Genomic DNA, 22,124 nt, shown 5'->3' with positions numbered 1-22,124 from the left:
TCCGATGAGCACACAGTGAGTGTTGACCACGACCCCTGTGTACAGATCTCCCCTCACTTATTCCACTGAATAAGGCTCTCAGTGTGGACACGCTCAGTGCAGAATGTGCCCATGTGTCAGCTGCTGGGTCTCTGCCTGCTGACACATAAGCTGGTCAAATGCCAGCGAAAGAGCCTCTGTATTGACAGAGTCTTTCTGTCCACATGGCACACACACAAACAGCTGCAGTTTGTGTGGCTTTGTGTAGTTGTACACTCGACATGGCATCAAAGTGCATGAACTGGGCAAAGATTCAGTGTCTTTTTCCCCTGGACAGGAATGCATCTATTACCTAATAGAACTATTTCTATTAGTTCAAATCCAATGTCATTAGTTTTTTATTTTTTTGTTTTTCTTTTATTCTTGTTAAAAAAGACGGACGGTAGAATTTGATCACAGTGTATAACTCAAATTTCCTGAAATCAGCTGCAAATGCAAACGTGAACAACACATTTTTGAAGATGTGTTTGATGATGTGCACGATCCTCATAGGGCACAATGTGAAAACAGGGCTAGAGCAGGATGAAAGCAATGTAAAAGTAGAATACATACATCATCTTCGGTGGGAGATGGGGCAAGCTTTAATAATGTCTGAGCACTTCAGCTCTTCTCATCCCCATTACGAGCAGTAAACCATTTTGTAATGGGCTGAGAGACGAGTCCAGACCGACTTGAGAAGTGTTATTTGGAGGCGCAGAGTTCCAAAGAACAAACATAAAGCTAGTCCCCCAAATATGTTAAAAAGTCCTGATGATGCCCCATTTTTAGGAAGGAACTGAAATCCCTGTCAACTTGCCAATATTTGTAGATCTTAAATCACCGAAAGGTTAATCAATTTGAAACAGATAATTTTGTTTTACTGTGTGTTAATGATTCACTCATTATGAGTCACTCCGGATGAGAGCATTTGCAAGTGCTGAATTTTGAAAATGAAAAGAAATTGAATCAAAGATAGCCAAAGTCCCAAACACTTGGCTTTTGACTGTGTTTTTGAAGCCAGTACCTGTGGCTAATCTAGTTCATCTAATGTGTCAGTGGGATAGCAATGACAGAGGCCTAAAAAGATGCATATAACATAACTGCTGTTTTAATGTGAAACCTCCATCAGCTTAAGACACCAAACCTGTGTGTTTTCTAAGTTACATTTTAGCTGAGGTAAATCTTTATTCTTATGTCTTCCACCATCACATTGATGTCTTCATCTCAATAGACAATAGCTCCCTGAGGTGACTACACAAAGGTAATCCTGGTCAAATATATCGGCTTCTCACACACTGAACACTATAATTACCCTCAGGAGAGTTACAGAAAGAAAGGTGGGATCTGAAAGGCCTCCCTGGCATGATTTTTAATCAATACATCAATCACTGCATTTCAATCAGAGGGGCCTCTATGGGGATGAGTGGATATTGATCTCAGTTATTGTTTGTTATATTTTCAGATAGGTGATGTTCAGGGTTTCTGTGCATTTAGTACCCCATTCTTTCCACCACTCAAATTCAGCCTTGAAATGCTGTCTATTTAATCATAGTTAGCTCTTTATATGTTCAGCAGTGACAAGAATCACAGCGAATAGCTTGACGGCTACATATTTAAATTTTCGAACAAAGAGCTGTCCCATTACTGAGTTTTAAGTTTGCATGAACAATCACATACTATGCGTTAACTCTTTAGCTCAATGAAATTAATAATAACAAACTCTAAATTTTATTTCCAAAAGGCCCAATTGAATGTAAAATACATGACCAGGCTTTTTTTTTTATGATGAAACTTGCATACACACAGATGCACACAAAAATTGACTAAGGTTTCCATTCACACACAGTAGAGTGTTAAATCACATTTTTTCTATTTTGTTTCAATTTAAAATAGTAAAGTATCACTCACCTGCAGGTAGTGACATGTTCGCGAAGGCTTGAGGTCTGTGTGCATCATGGGTTTTTCTAGATTAAGCGATGACTTCCTATAGGCCTCCTTGGCCTGGCTGACTGTCAGTGTCGACCAGGAGCTCCTCTTCATGAATTTGCCCTCAGGCGCCATGGCCATGCTCTCACAGGCCGAGCACTTGACATCATTGTTACTCTTAGAGGTCTTGAGTGACAGGTCTCCGAAGTGGTGGCTGTGCATGGAATCTGGGTAGCAGTGGCTGACATGTTCCCCATGGTGCCGCGACATGACACTGGGTGTGCGGTAGGTGCTGTCACTATCCAGGTTGTCATCGGAGCTCCACCATCCGCCGGAGCGGTGCTTGCGTTCTTTGCTCTTGCTCCTCTTGCTACCATGTTTGGTGGAGTGGTGGCCATGATGGTGATAACCTCCACCTCCTACCATATCTCCTTTTGTGCCGTTCATCTTGGATGATCCCTCCAGCGAGTGGGACTTGGTGAAGAGCTTCTGGACAGAATGAACAAGGTGTCTGATGCGGCCAGGGCTCTCGCTGCGTTGCTCAGTGGTGGTGGATCGCTGATATTGTAACGTGTGGAAGCCATCGCGGTGTAGTGGCAGTTGTTTCTCAAACTGGTCTAATAGGTTAGCAGGAAGGCGGTTGCTCTTGGTGCCAGCGAGATGGGAGGAGGCGGCCGCCGCAGCCGCAGCAGCAGCAACAGCTGGGGAGGTGGCAGAGGCTGTGATGGCAGCGCAGTCGTCCCGTGTGGCTGAGTCATAATACTGAGAGCTGTAGTGCATTCTGGGGAAGGTGCTGCTGGAGATGTGGTCAGATGGAGCAGCTGGGGGCATCATGACAGGGGACATCATCATGCAGTCAGAGTGGATGGAGCTGCGCGGCGAGTAGCGGTGGTGGAAGTCCATGGGGCAGCTCTCTGTGGGGCTGAGCAGGTAGGACGAGTGGCGGGATTCAGAGCCATGGTGAGTGTGGAGGTCATGGACGTGGGGGTCATAGTCCAAGCCATAGGGTAAAGGGATCTGGTGCTGGGAGCGGCTGCCCGATAAGCCCTTCATGTTCCTGGCTGGAGGGAGGCGTCTGCCTTCATTGAACTTTCGAGACGGGGACCAAGGAGAAAACTTCTGGTCTATTTCAGAGAAGAGGGAAGAAAAAACAGGAAACACAAATAAGATACATGCCAGCTGGAGAGAGGATTGCTCTGAGCAGCGTTCAGGAGCTACTGTTGTTTCCAATCCAAATCTCCATAAGCTGAAAATGCTTTTGTGGCTCACCTAAAATTACAAGCGAGAACACGACAGATAAATAATCCTATGGGATACTTCATTCACTCTACATTCTCAGTGATGAGAAGTCTCTTTATCTCAGGCACGGACATTTTTGTTAGGAGTATGGAGACACAGATATATTTCTCAAGGAGTCTCTTTTAAGGCAGGTAGAAATCCTTTCTCTTCTTCTCGAGGCAAAGGGTTTGTACTTTGTACTTAATGACACACTATGTGTCAAATCTCATCTCATCTAAAAAGTAGCTCCTCTTCTGCCTTCAACGAGCTTGGAGGTTTTAAAGCTCAGTGAAAGGGAATTTCACTTCTAACGTATCATAGATTAGTGATTTTCTCCTTTAAGCTACAATGAATTAAATCATCTTTAATATATTTTAGCACACGACTGATTTTATTATTAGGGTAGATGTCTGCAGAGGAGTTTCATTTCTACATGGACCAATAAACAGCATACTACACAGGAGAAAAATAAAGAAGACGTTTATTAGGGAGACACTGAATAATAAATGGTACAGTAATAGCATATTAATTGATTTCTATAGTTTAGATAGATTGGCGATAACAAATAAGAAGAAGAATGAGTTGTCAAAAATAGAAACTATCAAAGTAAAGGAGAACGACTGTTGCTCAAAACGGTATGATCATTTGAACTTATATCTACACGTATACAAAATAACACTGGTTGATGGAGGCTAAATTAAATGCTTAACATGTTGCAAATGTAAGAGTACAGACGCAACGTGCATCAAAATGCTTTTATAATGTGACTTTAATGACCAACTTTTCTGGCACCTAAACCACAGAACAGCAGTGCCTGCGCACACTGTGCTAACTAGCTGTGTTAGACCAGAAACAGTCATTAGGCTATCTCTTTATAAAGCAAAACTCCAGTTTGCTTCAATTCATCTAATATATTTCTTCATAAACCTATCCCACAGCAATCTTAGTAAGTGGGGAGCGGATTCTCTCAACAACTTGAGCTAACTCCTCTGGAATCTGTGATAAAAGTATTATTTCTGAAGCCCTGCGGTGGAGAACCAGTTGTTATTAGCCGTATGCCTAATTATTTTTGAGAAGAGCTCCACACATCACTGGGCGGTGATCACAAAGAGCAACAAATTTTGTACTACTTCAAAGAGACTTTAAGATGAGAGAATTTTGTAGCTTCGATATGAGAGGTTAAAAAGTTCATCATCGCAAATCCTTTTGCTGTGCCAATCTCTGGAAGGCGCTTAATGATCAGTGCTGCACAGGCTCCCACGAGTTTATCTACATCATGTTCATGAAACAAAATGCCCATAGTAAGCTCATAGTTTATTATATTCAACATTATACAATGTTATTTAATGCATAGACTTTTATCAAGACTTTTCCCTCACACTCACCATAATATTATCATAATAATTTGTGATTGTGTTGCCTCTAAACACGAGAGTGTGAAGTTTTACAGAATGGGAGTACAATTCTTCAATTTCTCTGATTAACACTGTGGGCACTATAATATTTAGTAAATGAACAACAGATATGCGCTTCTAGTTACAAGCTTTGAGGACATGGCGTCTGCATGCATCACAGGAATTTTATAATTAGCATCTGAGAGATACTGTGATTCTGTTTCAACACAAGCAAAACATCCAAAATCTGTTTGCACTGCCGATACTGTGACTTTAACTAGACAAAAGCCCACTCTTATATTTATTGACAAAAACTGGGATAAGAGAGGTTCCCAGATAAGATTATGTTTAAGTTGTGTAAGCAAGTGTAAATTAGCTTTGTATTTGAAAAATCAAATGCCCCTATCCAACAAGCTACTTAGTTAAATCCTAACTTGATGCCCGAGTTGCCAGTTTGTCTCCCTCTCTGACACACAATCTTGATAATGATTTTCTGCTCCTCTCTAGCCAATCAAGATACAAGAAGACATTTAATACACACAGAACTTTTTCCACAAAACGTAACATGATGAGCAGCGATTTTAAAAGCATCTGCCATCATGCTTAGCTTCCTGCATGACAATCGCAGCCTACAGTACATCTTGTCAGTATGGGATGGAAGCTGTAGGGTAAGCAGGGAGTCGATGGTGAAGCGCCTTGAGTGTCTGCCGTTCCCCTGTAATTAATTACTTTAAGTTCTCTGCAGCAGGAAACCCCAGTCTGGAACAGTGCACACATCGTCTTACATAACATTTGGGATCTCTGATCTCACACACCATTTCAAAGGAGCCAGAAATAAAATGCACAGTTGTCATGGCAACCACTGCTGAAAACCCAGGAACTGTAAAAGGATTTTCAAGGTTGTTTGGGGTGGATCCCGGTTTTGAAAAAAGGGGAAAAAATGACATACAGTATGTAATGTGATATAGACGCTTGTGCTTGATTTACCATATGGGCTGCTCTGTTTGGTGCATTTTGTAGAGTTCAAATGAATGATGAGTTTAAGCACAACCAACCCAGAGTTAACCGCACATTCGATCATTACTTTAAGGACTATGTCTTAGGATTTAAATGTCTTTCATCCAGAGATACCCAGATTTACCTGATCTCCCTCTGAAACAAATACAAAACACTTGTGACACACTAACCATTAAAATCCACCATCAGTAAAAATGTGCTGTGCTGCAGGTTTTTACTAACGGCCTTCTTTGAACACTACTAAGTGGTTGTAATTATTGTTTTCATTTGATTGATGTCCTTGCCTCACTTCCAGTTTTTGTGTAACTACAGTCGACATTAAACCACACTGTTATTCATTAGACGGTGTAATCAGTCCTGATTAATTTTCACATTTTTATTTTAGCAGAGGTTCAACATTTTTGGTTAATAATAAAACAGTAGTGTTTTGTAGAACCTCATCGTAATAATCACTAGTACCATCCTTCTGTGTTATCTCATTTCCACCATCATAGCTCTCTGTGTTCTCCCTCTCACTGTCTCTCAGATTCACCGCATTGAGTAGATGACCGGTTGCTTAGGCAACAAAATGTGTCAGATTTAAGCTAACAATAGTAATGAATGTGCACTGAGCTAGTGTGTCTACATACATACACATGCCATGCTCATATGTGCAGCATCATGTAGTCAAAGCATGTACTTCTGAACATAAGTGAATCAGTCATCTTACCTGATGCTTTAACCGGAGAAGCTAAGCATACATTAACATTTTGTTCAAATGCAGTTGCATTTATGCTTTAAAGTCTGAACCAATGAAAAATAAATCATATTGCTCGTAGTAAACAATAACTAGAGCTAACCAACCAAAACATTTTGTGTGTAGTATTTTGAATCATTTGGTTGGATCAAGCTGTGTAATTTCGATGATTCACAATACAGTTAAGAAAGTAAAGACACCAGCTTTAAACCCACATTATCCAGTTAGAGGATGGTTTTAATATTACAGTACCTGTCTGGATCATATCATTTTTCTCTCAAGACAATAATCTGTTTTCCCGCCGTCTTTAATTTGATTTAATCGCATAGGTAGTACAGATGTTGCTGAGTTAGATAGATAGAATATCGGTCCCAAATACCAGATTTCAGTCTCCTTGATTTCTAATAATCGGGGAAAAAGCCATATCGGTAGACCCCTAGTTTGGTCCGCTCACGCATACAGTAGCTAAGCCTGATCATCCATCTCCACTAGTCTCACAAATACGCAATAAGTTATATCAGAAACCTTTCCAATTCATTCTCTGACCTTGTGCACTTTTAAACTTTAATCCTATCCTCCCCCGAGTGAAGAGCAGATACGGATCTCAGCTGCTTGATCAGGCATTATATCTGTATTGTATCTGCATAAGCCAAGCTACATCGGTTTGGTTGGCCCAGTCGTCAGGCTGTCAGGTTGAGAGGTCGTCGCTACATACATACAGACAAAAACCAATATGATATAAGACAACAACATCTGTAGTCTAATGTAGTCCAATACAAAAATCCTGAATGAATTCCACTATCACCCTTTTAGATACTTTCAGAGGTGATGGAGTAGCCACAGTTGAGAGGGATTTAGTGTCAAATCCCTGTGTATACAATTTTAAATCAGGCAAATTCAGCGATCGTGTTTCACTACATGGTAACATGAATATTATACAGTAGTAAATACACATTCAGAGTACACAAAACATCTGTTTGCTCCCGCAGAGTAGCGTCTGTATCACTGTCAGCCTAATCTGCATTTTCTGTCTACAATCACCAAGCATTCTGATTATACACACTCTCTTGAGGTGGTTTGATTACCCCGTAATCAGCTGTTTAGAGACTAATCTTTCAACCCAGATTGGTCTTTTTAGCTATCAACTAATTCATTTCAAGTAGAGTCAATTTGACATAAATCATTTTCCAAAGAGAGACAGATGGAGGAAAAAAAACTAACAAGAAGGTGCTAAAATGTTAAAATTTTATAAATAAATCATTAAGCAGATGAAGATTATGGCTGCAGAATAATTATCTTCTATTATGTTAGTATAGCCTGTCCTTCGGTCCACAGATACATCGAGCCGTAACTTCATCAATTAGCGTCAGTATTACATCCATATCATCAGAGATGCTGATAGAAAAGCCCTGCCATGGAAATTGCCTATGAAGTTTTTCATCCAGGCATAGAAATGAATGAATGAAATCTTTACCACTTTATTGTTGCTATTGATAAAATTCATGGATTCATGCTGACGCTAGCCAGCTACCCCAAGTTAAAGCTAGTCCATACGGCACTAGAAAGAAAATTAGTTATTCACTGATGGTAGGTAGCTAAAGTACTAAATAAAATACAAAAAGAGGTTTTTTATTAAAAAAAACCCCAAAACAGTAGGTCTGGAACTGTGGACACTGGCACTGCAAGTCGATGATATTGGAGCAGGAGGCCAGTGACACCTGCGACATATCCTAGTGTGGATGCAAAGGTGGTGAAGTCAAGTTATGGGAGTTAATATCATATAACAACTTGGTCTAGTATAGCAACACAAACACACACTGACTGTCTGCCCGAGGAGGCTCGTGTCATCCAACATTTGCAACAGACTGCTCTCCAACTTCCTCTAATACATAGTGGCCAGTGCACTGTTCTCTGCGTGCGGGGGAGGTGACATGAAGGCAGGGGATGCCTGCAGGCTCAACAAACAGGTTAAAAAAAAGCTGTGTCATAGGGCTGAGTCTGGATAGCCTGCAGGCAGCAGCAGAGGGGAAGATGAGATCCTCAGCTCTATCTTGGACAATACCACCCACTCTCCCTACGATGAGCTGATGCAACGATGGAGCACCTTTAGCCTGCAGCTCATCCGCCTGAGGTGAACCGTGGAGTGTTTCAAGTGCTTATGCGAACAGACTTCCATGTGGCCACGTAACTCTTACTTCTGACTCTACAATAGATCAAGTTTCAGTCAGCAGGAGAGTGCTTGTGCAGGAACTCTTGAGAGCTGGTTAACTTGTGTCTGAAGAAGGTTCAGGAGACTCTGGATGTCTTAAACAGAAGCATTAGATTAGATTAGAGATTAGAGAATCTGTATTGGTCCAGAGGGGGATTTTGGTTTGCAATTGCAATGGACAATAGAGATGTACTGTACAGTTTTAACACATTACACCTGTCATTACAACCACAGAGGTGCCTTTGAGCAGTCTTTTAACCCCAAATGGGCTCAGTGGCCAACCGAATGTTGTACAGTGCTTGGCAGCTTCCAGGTGTGAATGATAAGCTGGGCATTCATTGAAGAGAGCAGTGATGTTTGTATGAATATAGGTTTTAAAAAGCTGTTCATCAGCTGACAATATGAACTGAATACATGAGAGGAGAGCTAAAACCAGAAGCCAAGGAGAAGTAAGAGGAGTGGGAGATTGACAGACTTCAGAGGGGAGAGAATAAAGCTCCTGAAAGGCTTTTGAGAAAAGCAAGCAAGCAAGCTTGTTTCCATTTCAGGGTGAGAGGAACATTTCAGAAGATTACATTTACTGTTGAGAAGATTACATGAAGCCATGGTGTGAATGTAAATCAAACTGTGTAAGTTGATAAACTGCAGGCAAAATGCAAAATAAAAGATTTTACAAAACCTTTTTACGAAGGTGACGGTTGCTGACACGCTGAATACAAAAGGTTCTTGCTGTCAAGATTGATTTTTTGTCCTATCGTCTATAGATGCAAATACTCCCTCTTGGCTCTTTAAGAGCTCACATTGCAAATCCATGAAACATTGATGATAGCTTTCCTCTATCACAGCTTATGCAACAGCTATTGTGCATGATCAACAGGCCATTTCCTCTCTACCTTAAATGTGCTTCTGTCAGCACCTGATGCAGCCTGGTTTTTTTTTCCTGACAAAGATGCCACACACCGAAGGGGGAGAGATTAGGGCGAGTGCAAAAGAGAAAAAAAAGAGAGAGGGGAAAGCCTCTCTGCTTGCTGTGCTCTCTGGGAAACCAGTGTGCTGCTGGCTGCTAAGTAAAAGCTCTGCCGCTATGCTACAGTCAGCGCCTGGCCAGCATTTCCCAAGATGGTTGCATAACTTGGAATAAATGAGGCCTTCCTCCTCCACACCAATGCACAGCAAGCTAATGCCACAGGGAAGAACAGAGCAACAAGCAGTCAAACTGTAGAGCATGAATCACACTGTTGAAAACAATATCCTTGAGATAATTTATCGATCACAGTTGAGCAAAAACATCCGTTCTTAATCAATTGTTATTACTCGCCCGGATTTTTTTCCCGAGGCGTGACCTCTAAATTAAAGACTGATCTCAGATGTTTGTTGAGAAAAAGAAGCCACCATCCACTTGGAAACAAACCAAATCGGGTCAGTTACAGAGTTGTCAGATGATTCACATTCAAACTGTAAAATGATACTGGAGGGCCAAAACAAACAGGGAGCTGATATGAATATCATGAGAAGAAACTGCCAGTTCTTATTAGCATCAATCTTTACAGTCTAGGATGGCAGATCCAAGAAAAGTTGCTGAATATGTATTAAGTAGGGGTGTAATGGTACACAGAATTCATAGTTCGGTACGTACTTCAGTTTTGGGGTCATGGTTCAGTACAAGTTCGGTACAACAGGAAGGCACCTAGTCCCCCCTGATATCGTCAGTACAGCCTGTAGTGCATTAAGCAGTTAACAGTGAACATACACTTTCACATAGGTCATATTGTTATGCAGGGCTGATCAAAACAATTGTTTCGGTCATGTCTTTGGTCCGTCTGCTTTAACATTTAGAGGCTGCTCTCGTAATGGTTGGAAAATAGCTTTTAGGTGCATTACCACCTCCAGAATGATTATAATCTCGCCCAATGACATACAGTATGCTCTCGGCATAGTGTGACGGTCAGAGACATTCTTTGTATGGTTGCATGTTGGGACGAATACATGTACCATTAACCCATTAGTATTAGATAATGAACCAAAACTATGCCAGAAAAATCTAGTAGACCTCAACTGCAAGTCTTAAATCTAATCTAGTGCTAAACCAACCTCAGAATTGAAATGTGAAGGAAGCTTTAAGGTAACTAGCCAACCAGTGTAAAACTAATTTACAACATTGAAGTACAACACAGATGCAATGTAGAATGAAGTTAGCCACTTTTACGAGCGCAGAGTAACACTACGATTAGCCACAGTCCATTTAAGGTCTTATTCAAGTTAAGCTGTTTACATGTATGCTTCATAGCCTGTGACTTTGTCTTCCTGTTGCCATAAATAAGCCATTTAACAGAATATTTCTGGATACCTGAGGTGTCAGCCACCCCCATGGCTAGAACAACCTGCCAAAAAGAAGTGAAAGCACTCAGCACCCCTTTCTTTTTTGAGAAAATAATAGTATTCGCTATTCAGTAATTTCATTGCCCACTAATTGCTAGTCAGGGTAACATGAGTCTAGAATCTATCCCACTGAACAAGAGACTGGCAGACATGTTTGGACAGGTCGCCTGGGCTTTAATACAGTCACTGACATTCAAACCTGGTGTCAGTTTAGAGTGCATGGAATGAAAAAGGGAAATTGACGGTTTGGTAAAAAAAATCATGTTGCCTGTGACTTTGTAGATGTGACTAGATTTAAAAATGAACTGAAGATCATAAGAGAAATGACATATTGGAACATAAGTGAGACACTTTTAATTTTGTTAAAATTGGCAAAAGTTTTCTTTTGTTGGATGTTTTTTGGCAAGATACTAAGCTGACGATGCAAATTCCAGTAGGTTGCCATTAAACCGTTGCAAAAAAAATGTGCATTAAGATGTAATTAAATGAGCGCCAGCTGGACCTGCAATGTACAAAACATGTTGGTTGTTTGAAATTTTGTTTTATGTTACATTTAGGTAATGTTATTTCCTCCTCTTTGCGTCATACAAATACAATGTTTTAGTCTGCCAACATTTTTCTTCTCTGTTCGGATGTTTGTCACAATGCTTCATGTACGTGATGATTTATTCACCATTTTGTTGCATTTTGCTTTTATCAATACACCAACCTTTCCACCTCAACCAAGCATAAAAACTTCAGTTTCTTATTTTTGGCATTTCCACTCAGGGTTTTTATGTGCACATTGGAAATATACGTAGGCTCTTTGCACCATCTTTGAATGTTAACGTTACAGAACAGCTATGAACACTTTCGCATTCGAATGTTTGACAGCTTGTGATGTTCAAACTATTTTTTATTTTTTTTTGCATTAACCAGCTTAACTGCCCAGTTCATAATCTTTTTTTGTTTTTAAGGTAATCTGTTTAGATGATCAAATATAAACGTTGGCATAACCAGGCAGTAATCTGATTCATATTGTGATAAAGCAAATGGTAATAGTGAGTAGCAAAGTTAATGTCTGCTGGAATGAAATAACCAAAGCATCTTACAGCGGGAAGGAGACAGCTGTTTAATGGTAACATGTTTTTGCTCATACGTGCAGTGAACATTACATAAGTGGGAAGAGTGTTAGACCTTGCAACGGAGACAAAATCATATTCAATTGGATGTAGCTTTGCAGCAGAGGCTGCATTTCACCTTTTGATATATCCACCCACTCCCTCCCACTGCTGCTGCTGCTCTCTCCTCGGCAGGCAGACACTGGCTGATGTTGTAGTGATGCCACACACCCTGGACACAGCCTCAGTCTCTATCTACGCCCTTCAGTGGAAGAAATGCCAAATAGGGAGCTTATAGGCCATCACTGCTCACTGTGCAGCAGCCTGTAAAGCCTCCCACACGCATTGATTTAACACAGAATAGGGTCCTAAAGCTGCAACATGTGACTCCCTCGGGGTTTACGTGTATCTCTGAGTATAGATATATATACACGTTGTACATGCAGAACATTCAAAAGACGAGCAAATTTATCACTAAAATAAGCCTTACGGACCTCATGACAACACCTCCTGCCAGTGTATGAGTCAGATCTAACCAAGTTTAACACATCAAGGCAACCGTGTGAGATGACCAGAAATGGTATAATCCCCTCGGCATTAAGTCTGCCCCTTTACATCAAGTACTAATCTTAACCATTCTTGATTTTCAGGCAGTATACCAAAATATATCACTGCTGATGATACAATATGGAAGAAAAAAAAGAGTAAAACCCAGGTGTAGGAGGTGCAGGTTTGGCATCTTGCCTCTTCTCATTCAGGTCTTGCAGCGAATGTTGACACATCTCCATGGAAACTGCTTACATGTACAGTATGAAGCAGAAGTCTCACTTGGTGCAGCCTTTGTGAGTTTAAATATTGAGACTTCTGCAACACTTCAGCCTTTTTAGTTGAGTAGGATGTTTTAGCCTCCGCCTACAAATCTTTGCCTCAACATATTGTTCTGAAATCTACTACCGTACGGAGAACACTACTTTGTTCTACATGTGTTATATCTGTTTTCACTATGGTGACCATGAATTGTATTAGACATTATAACCTCTGTATAACCGACCCAGGTGCACAGTATTACACTGAAGTAGAGTGCAGTTTGGGATGACTGAGTAAGACCCAAATACAACTAATTTTTTTTGTTTTTTTCTGAACTTGAGTCTGACGCAGTTAATGTTATCTGAAGCACTGAGTCTTTCCCAATCACACAGTTGTTACCATGGTTACAGCATTCCTGTTTACCATGATTACAGAGAAGTACATTGTAGATTACAGTGAAAAGGCATTGTTCTACGAACATGGATATAAACTAAGAAATAAATACATATATTTTCTATATATGATGTGACCAAACCTGACCTGAACGCCAACGTCATTTCAAAATCTTTGTCCAAACCTGGGACCCATTGAGACCTGGTGGGTTCCGGTTAGGTATCCATGCTCTAAACTGCACATAATAAAGGCTGAGTTTGTGTTGTCTACACAAAATTATTTAGACATAATCCTAATTGGAAGTACACACATGTAAGAAATATAGAAAGGAAAATAACAACTGTCTGCCTTACTTCGCTGGGTGGTTTCCTGCCTCCACATCATCTATAACAGCCGTTGAATATGCACCTCATCTGCAGCTATAGCAAATACACACATGGTCCGAATGGTCGTACAGAGCTACTGCATAGATTCACCAAAGCTAGCAAGCGTAACATCTGGTCTTAGCTGTAACTTGCAATAAACTTGCATCATCTTTAAATCTGCAAAATTAACCTGTGAAATTCCTTTACATACGAAGTAAATTTGCATACAGTACGTTTCTGCATCAGACTGTGTCTAAGTTCCAGTTTGCGCAACTGTTGGGACTTTCAGGACGTTTTGGAAATATACCATCTGTGGCTAGAGACAGTGAATAGCTGAGATGTAGATATCAAGAGCAAGGGAGTCGCAGTGTGACAACAACAACAACAACAGTGACAGAAAACAGCCAGAGAAGCACAAACACTCAAGCTCGATGTGTGCCAGACAAGACACATGAAAAAACTGAAACAGCAATGCTCTTTGCATTACAGGTTTACACATTTAAAAATATAAACAAAACTGATTGCTGCAAAAATTCAAGTTTGGTTATTATTGTTAGCACCCTTGTTTGTTAATAATAAAACACAATTTTATTTAAAGTCCTGTAGAAACATGTACTTGTTATTAAACCTATAAATAATATTACTTGTTCAGACTGACAATTATAATGTTTTCCTGATGCAAAACATTATGCCACTGATCTGTAGTTATTAGATTAAAGGTGCTGTAACATTTCTGTGCTCAGAAACATAAAAGCACAAAAATAAAAAAAGGAATCACATGAAAGCAAAAAGCTCATCCTGAATGTATTGTTCTACTTGATGATTTTTTTAGTGTGCAGGAGCAATATGAAATAAGAAAAAAGGTTTCTTTCGAAAAATGTCCTGATGTCTGCACTTCATATCTGCAACAACTGCAGTATTAAAGCCCAAGCTGGGCCTTTATCCCCATCCTGTTGTAACAGATGTTTAATTCAGAATGCCTCCTTTAACCGCATACTTTTTCGAGCTTTTATACCGAAATAGAAAAGTAATGCTCTTGCAACATATCTCTTACATGCACCTTGACCAAAACTCTGTTTAAGTGATACACAGCATGTGGAAAGGTATCAACATGGTGCAGCCTGCCTGCAGCAAGTACCCCTGCAAAAAAACAAACTACCCCGTGTGCCACACGTTGGCCTGTAACCCCATTCTGATTTATTCTAGCAGCTACATTATCACTGACTATGATTGACAGATTTCAGCATGTTTATACAAAGTTATCCAGACATCCCACACACAAGATACAGAGACACAAAGTGACACTCAAACAACCATTGTTCGGATTATATTATTATATTTAAGCCCTTATACTTTGATTTTTATAGTATTCATAGATGTTATTACAGTATCTAACAACAGTAATTGTTAGTAATAATAGATTCCTACGAGAAGACATTTTATTACTCTGTGGGAAATTATCATCCCACTTTTATTACACCATAAAATGCCTTACAAAACAGCTGCTTGGTGGTTGTTTCTTAACACTCTATTTGAGGCTTTCTCCTCTTTTCATTTTCTTCACTATAAGGAAGACATTTTGTTACTGGGCCCAGCCATTAGTAGTTAACGTATACAGTACAGTGTATTATGGAAAATACACAGGGGGGTATTTAAATGCAAGTTTCATACAGCATTGCGTAGAGCGCCTGTTTGCAACATCTCAGATATTAGTGCTGAGAGACAAATACAGATTTATTACAGTACATATACGCAAGAATTTGGTGTTTTCTTTTCACTGGAGACAGCTATGCCTTAAATATACCCTGAAGTCAATGAAGATATGATCAGGGTTATTGGGTTCAAATTGGCCTCAACAGGGTTTTGTAATTATCTGTGTGATTTTTTTTTTTCAGAAAGGGAAACAGCTTTTGAGCTGCTGACTTTCTGTATCAACATTAACATTAAGCAAAATGCTTACTAGAGTCAATGATGCTCGGTTAAAAAGGGGGATACCAGCAAGGGGGATGGCATCCCCCCTTATCCCTCCTCAAATCATCAACCTCCAATCATACAGATAAAATGTTTTCACTTTACATTTTATTGATTGCACACTCATGTCGGGGTACAACTAAGTGCTATTTACAATTTACTACAATGCAATTGGGGAGCCAGACGATCAAATATTTTGCATTCTTGCTTGAAAAATTACTTCATAGAATGATTAATTAAATATCAAAATGTTAGCAAATTAATTTTCTGTTAATTCACAAGTTCAACTGATGTTTTCAGCTTTGCACTCGTACCTCATTTCAGTGGCAAAACCAAAGATGTATATTATATCAAGTAAAGTCATGTCAGCAGTTGTTTCATCCACTAACCAAAGTACCAGAGCTGCATTTTTCTTTCTGTCCACAAATGAGCGGCAATCTCTCTTCGTGTGCAGGTCTTACAATTTGCCATTTTTGATGCATGTTTAAATCATCTTAAGCTCGTGAATGTATTCAGCCGTGTCATTCATTATTTTTCATTTATGTTCATGTCGTCGTTCTGTGTTGACTGCAGCCGATGTGGCATGGAAATGGAACAATTTAATGGCCTATATGTTACACGCTCTTTTGCGAGGCTTCCAGGTAGTAGTAAGAGCCTAAGCACTTTGAGGACAAAGATGGATGATGCAAATTGAGAATTGTTTTTCGTCTTTCTCCGCTGCCAACATGTTCTGTCACGGTTCTGGAGAGGGTTTCCACGTGTGGGAATTCAGAGGTGCACCACTCTCTTAATTAGGCTGTTTTGTCATGTACCGCTCCATCTGTCTTGAGCCTACTGCAGCGGAGAGAGAGAGGAAGAGAGAGAGAGACAGAGAAAGGATGCTGGGTGGGGGGACAACTCCTCCCCCAATACCTGTACAGCCTGCACCAGATTGTCAAACAGCCAGTGTGAAAAGTTGAGCTTTAATGATGGCTACCCAAATGCGAAGCACATGAAATATAGAGGACAGGCCCTCCTCCTGATGGCTGTGCTGAAGACTGATTAAAAGATCCGGCACATTGCTCAAGCAGAGACAGAGACGCTGCCATGACAGGGGTCTTATAATAAGCTGAAAGGGTGAAACTTGGAAACAACAGCAGAATTTGCCCCATCCAACAATGCTTGTTGATGCTTGTTTTCAAAATCAATTCCTAAATTGAAAGCCTGTTTACAGGAGTGTAAGATTAGCATCTACACTTACTGTATTCCCACAACTTCCAAAGGTTAAACTAGCACGCACCGAGGGGACGGACTGTTGGGAGAAAAGAGCTCTGTTTTGTTTGTGTGTATGAATATCATAAATAAAAACAGAAGTGTGAAATGAGAGCTTTCACATCTACAATTCATGCGTAATTTAGTTAAAACACTTACAAAACTACAACTCTTGCTGATGTAAATTATTAGGTAATTGAGTTGGCAACAGGATGTCCAGGCCAGGTCAAGACATTTGTCTCTTGAGAAGGTAGGGTAAAACCTTGTTACTGTGGCAACCAACTATCTCGACATGGAGATGAAATGTGGAGCCAAACAGAAAAATAAAAGAATAATTCAAGATGTGAGTTTAGATCTTTACTGTAAGCGTAATCTTGTCAGGAATCATGGCCACTAAAAAAAGAAAAAAAACTGTCAAGAAGCCAGACTAATTTCCATCTGTTGACCGACTAAATATAGTACATCTTTAAATCCTTAGCACTTTTCTAAGGGAAAACAAATCTCAGGATTAGTTTTGACCCACATTTTGTTTTTGTCCTTCTGTCATGTGCAGTAGCAGATATCATTACAACAAACCATTAAAGTAAAAGTCTTGAAGATATCTGTTTCGTTCTGTTTGGTGTAACCTCTGACGAAAAGCAGTAATTGCCGTTGGGTTTCTGACCTCACTTTCCAGACATCCGAACAGTGTCGCCTGTGTGACATCAGTCAGTTGGCAGTCTGTAGACATTGATCTTTTATCTGTTTGTTCAAGCATAGCAACTGTTGTGTTGCACCACTAGCAGAGCCCAGAAAGAACTGCATCATCGCTTCACACACGACTGAGTTGAAGAGCGAGTCTGTGGCTTTATCTCCGCCTACCCCTCTGGCTGACCAACCATTACCGGGTGATGGAAAACGCGTCACTAACCGTGCGCCGCTTGTGATTTTCCTGGGAATGTCGCCACAGACACCCACTTCGTAATGATACAAATGCGAGGGCTTTCATTAATGGGCCAAATGCTCAATCACCATTGCGTCATTCAGTGAGACATTTATTCAAATGAAAATCTTTGAGATTATTACTTTAATTGCATTGTCGGGTAAAGTTTTCTATTTTTCAGATTTGGTTTGCTGAGCACACGGGAGAAAAAAGGAATTTTGAGTGTATGGAGGGCATGTACTCATGTCTGTCACAGTAAATGCGAATTGGCATGTTTGAGGGAATAGAAACAGATCTGTTCCTTCATTTTGAACGCTGTACACACGAGTCATTGCACATGTATAGTGTTTGTAACATGGCAGGCTGATTCAAGCACTCAAAAGCGTGTCTAAGCTCTACCAAAAAATGTAGTGATGAAAAATAGATGTGATCATTGTGCCAAAATAATTTCACGCAAGGCAAGTCTGTCTTACATGAAGATGCTTCTCCTGCAGCATGGAGTGAGAATGCAGAGCACTGATGTCTGCTGTTATAATGCTTTATAACATGAAGTATAAAACAGCTAACATCCAACTTATGCATGTATTTTATGTCTTTAATGTGATTTTTTACCATAAAAATGAAAGATGTTGTCATTTATGAAGGGTAACCAACCTAAATTTAGTTAGTTTTGTTTTGTTTTCTTACTCAAACAATACTCGTGGACGTACCTCGACATAAATGAAGTCATACACACACATATGCACAGACATGAACACACGAACACTTCAACAGACCGTATCAGATTTGTTCACTTGGTGTTGCCCTGACAGAAGAGGTGAGGACGCCAACATCTGGCCAACCATGTACTGTAGGCTAAAGCTCACCTGGATCACAGGCTATAGAACAAGACCCAGCAGGGGCACCATCTGCTCCTAAAAACACACACTGTATATTCAACCTCAGCATGTAGCCTTTAGATTCTTATTATCTCGGTAAAATCCTAACTCTATCAAAGTCAAAGAAAAAAACACCCAGCTAATCTCTTCACATACTAAACTCGGTATTTATTTTACACTTTCTTGAAGAGACATTAAAAATTCAGCGTTATTTCCAGAATATGATATTTTAAGTAGATATTTAGGCTTAACAACATGTACGTTTGGGCTTTGTCTGTTGATTGACAGGTCTCTCGGGGTTCGATTATTCCACCTCGCATCCATACACTCTGTAGTTCATCACAACTTAAAACTCAGGCAATAAATAACCACCAGTTGCTTGAGTTAAGTCTCTTAGTCTCAAATAAACAATAAAAACTCCAGGGCTCTTGATGCACACTGTGCCAAGCAGCAGGAAAATGAACTGTTCTGTGTTAATTTATTTAGCGTGTTGCATTATTCACATATTCATTCACTGATTAGTTGATTTATCGTTTCACATTTACTGTGCAGTTAAAATATGAGCTCAGCCAATCAGCCAAATAGGAAAAGTTCTTTCCCAGGTATTTCTCTTTTTACAGTACACTTACTTATTAACCTTAAGGTAACATTACATTATCCCTTATGCCCAGCAAGCCAAATATCTCCACTACTGTCAATTTCTGCAGTCCTTAGCATCATAGTGCACAGCCTGCCAGTAAAGAATCTAATTTATTTATTGGCAGCGTCGTCTTTAAGACAAACCGGGGTATAAATATACATCCGCTGCATGAGGCAGAGCTCATGCAATTACCTGAGATCTAAATAAAAACACAGGCTACAGTCCAGAACAGACTTCAGAGAGGTAATTGAGTTCATGTCCACGCATGATGCTGAGTTACTCGTGATATATTTTTCCTCTGATTTTCTTTTCTTTGTCAGTTAAGATATGGAGACAGTTGTTGCTCGTGCTACTTGGGGTTCCCATTCCACTGTTCAAAAGGATTTATTACTTCAAAAAGGAGCTTTGAATAAGTATTGTGTTAAATTAGTCAGTAATTAATAACTGTGAAACTCAAATGACACACCAATCTATAGGCCTGTGTGAGATCAACTTCTAAGCTAACAAAAGAAAGACAATTAAATCCTCAACCTGCCATCCAAACATGTCCGTGAGTCACAAAATCTCTCAAGTCTAGCCTCAAGGTTCTCATTTCAGCCTCATGTCTCCTTCAAGTTGACAATACTTCTAGAAAATTTCACTGCAGATTAATTACATCCTATTTAGTAGTTAATGAGGGTTTAGAAGAACTTTAATTAGGACTACAAGTTGCAAACCCCAGTGCCCATCTCTCTGGTTATGTAAGCGATAATGTGGTTTTTTTTAATAGCTCAAGTCTCAACCAGTGGCAGGGGAAAAAAATACTGAAATATTGGAAATCCCCTCTGGACTTTGTTCCTTTTACTACAGTAACACCTGCGTGACTGTCAGTGTGGTGCCTTTAAATCTTCAGCATTGTCCATTCCACTTGAAGGAGCAGACAGCTGTTAACAACTCCGAGATGTCCCTATTGAGGCTTGCTGCATTAGACAATTACACGGTACATTATGGTCAATGAGTCATACTGTAACTATAGACTTCTTTACATATTAAAATATGTCTTTCTTGTGGCTGACAGCGCAGGAAGAAAATATCCTAAACGATTGCCTAAAGCCCCTATATCAAGTATTATTCATATGGTGACTTAACTGGTGAATTATTCCTCTAAAGCATTAAAGCTGTAATTATTACTCAATAAGGCAATCAACAGAAATAATCTCCTACTATTTTGACTTCTTTTATTTCTAAAAAAAAACAAACATCTCTGGTTTAATTGGGCTACAACAGTGATTTTAAATTTTGTCACTGACAATGAAATCTGGCTTTGAAAACAAAACCTGAGCTGAAAAAGGAAACATTGGCATGAATTATTATTTTATTGGAATAATTTGTGTTGGCACTGAAACAAAACAATAAAAGAATATGTTTTTGTGTTTTTCAATGTTTCCAGTTTTTGACTTTCTGTCACCAGTTTTGCATTTAGAGGAGAGGTTTTGAGGAGAGCGGGCTCATTTACTGTGATTTATGTATAAATACAAGAGAAAACTGCACTCGTCTTGACCCAAGTTCCCTCCGAAGCCCCTGCCAATGTTTCCTCTTTCAGTTCAGATTTTGTTTTCAATGTTAAATTTTATTTTTGATGCCAAAATGTAACGTCAATGTTCTGGGTCAGTATGATTCCAATAAGTCTGTGGATGTGCTGCTGTTTTGTGTTATATGATAGTAAATGTAAGTGTCTTTGGGGTGTGGACTGAAAAAAATGCATAATGTCAATGAATCACACTGTGATCTCAAAAATGGTGGTCATTTTGTTTTGACAAATATCTGATCATATCTTCACAAATGTCTATGTACACAAGTATCTATCAACAAAATGATAAACTGGTTAATTAAATTCAGTTTAAAGTTAAAATAATCAGGAGATAATCAATTTTGAATATTTAAAAGTTAGTTGCAGCCCTAAAAGGCATTCACATCCATTAATGAAATGATCAAAAATTACAGATGCCCTGAAGAGGTCAGTGTTATTCACTCTGTCAATGTTTGGTTAATTAAACCACAATTTGAAGCTTTTTCTCTAAAATGCACTTACTACTACCTCCATTGTACATGGCAGACATAAAATAATGACTTATACTACTAAGAATATGATTCACAAGTAATTTATAGATTAACAAGGGATTGAAATTGCAAATAATCTGTGTACTATATGGTCACAATGCCCTCGGGTTCCAGGTTTATATTGGTCCTGTGAAAATAGGGCATAAGGTACACAGAATAACATGAGACTCATTTTAAAAAGCTTACCCTGCACAAGGCTGCTAAGCTACTGCAGGACTCCAGAGTGCTGATAGCTGCTAAAATGTGAAGGATTTTGCTTGCTTTCCATGTGTGGTGCTAGTTTTCTCTCAATTTCCCCAGGACCATACAACCAGGAAGGAAGCATTGAGCTCCTCTGCTGATTATGTTACCCTTTAATTAATCATAAGTATATATAGTCCTTGTATTCTTATACAAGTCTTAGAGAGGACCCAATGTGAATTCCCTTTTTCTTATTTTTTACAGATTTGATTTATGTGGGCAATTTTTTCCAATAACCTTCAAAAATGGTGCAAAAGAAAAACATTTTGAAGGTAGCACAATATCCATTATTGATTTTGTCTTGCAATCCCTTACAGTGAGATTACAAAGAAAGCTTGTAGATTATTTATCAGCTTTGTCTTTTTGTCATGAAAGCACTCCCAGTTGTGTCTGAAATAAAAGCAACAGGAATACTGTAGATGTGACAAAAGCACAGAAAAAGGGGGATTTCACTGACAGTTTCTTTGATCACGGTTTGCTTTTTTTGTCCATGTCAACTT

General features: G+C 39.5%; 1 protein-coding gene and 1 long non-coding RNA gene across 4 annotated transcripts in view; one reads left to right on the top strand and one right to left on the bottom strand.

Moving 5' to 3' along the window:
- Window positions 1-22,124, bottom strand: part of dlgap2b (discs, large homolog-associated protein 2b) — a 78,014-nt gene that overhangs the window by 19,209 nt on the left and 36,681 nt on the right. Inside the window, exon 2 of the mRNA XM_084378266.1 lies at window positions 1,927-3,068. Within this exon, the coding sequence (XP_084234392.1) occupies window positions 1,927-3,068 (1,142 nt within the window). The remainder of the gene's footprint in view (window positions 1-1,926; window positions 3,069-22,124) is intronic.
- LOC311272108 overlaps window positions 1-22,124 on the top strand; it is a 76,264-nt gene that overhangs the window by 25,760 nt on the left and 28,380 nt on the right. The window lies entirely within an intron of this gene.

Source organism: Pagrus pagrus, assembly GCF_965226575.1.
Source record: "Pagrus pagrus genome assembly, chromosome: 16".
NCBI lineage: Eukaryota > Metazoa > Chordata > Actinopteri > Spariformes > Sparidae > Pagrus > Pagrus pagrus.
This window is presented reverse-complemented; position numbering and strand designations above follow the sequence as displayed.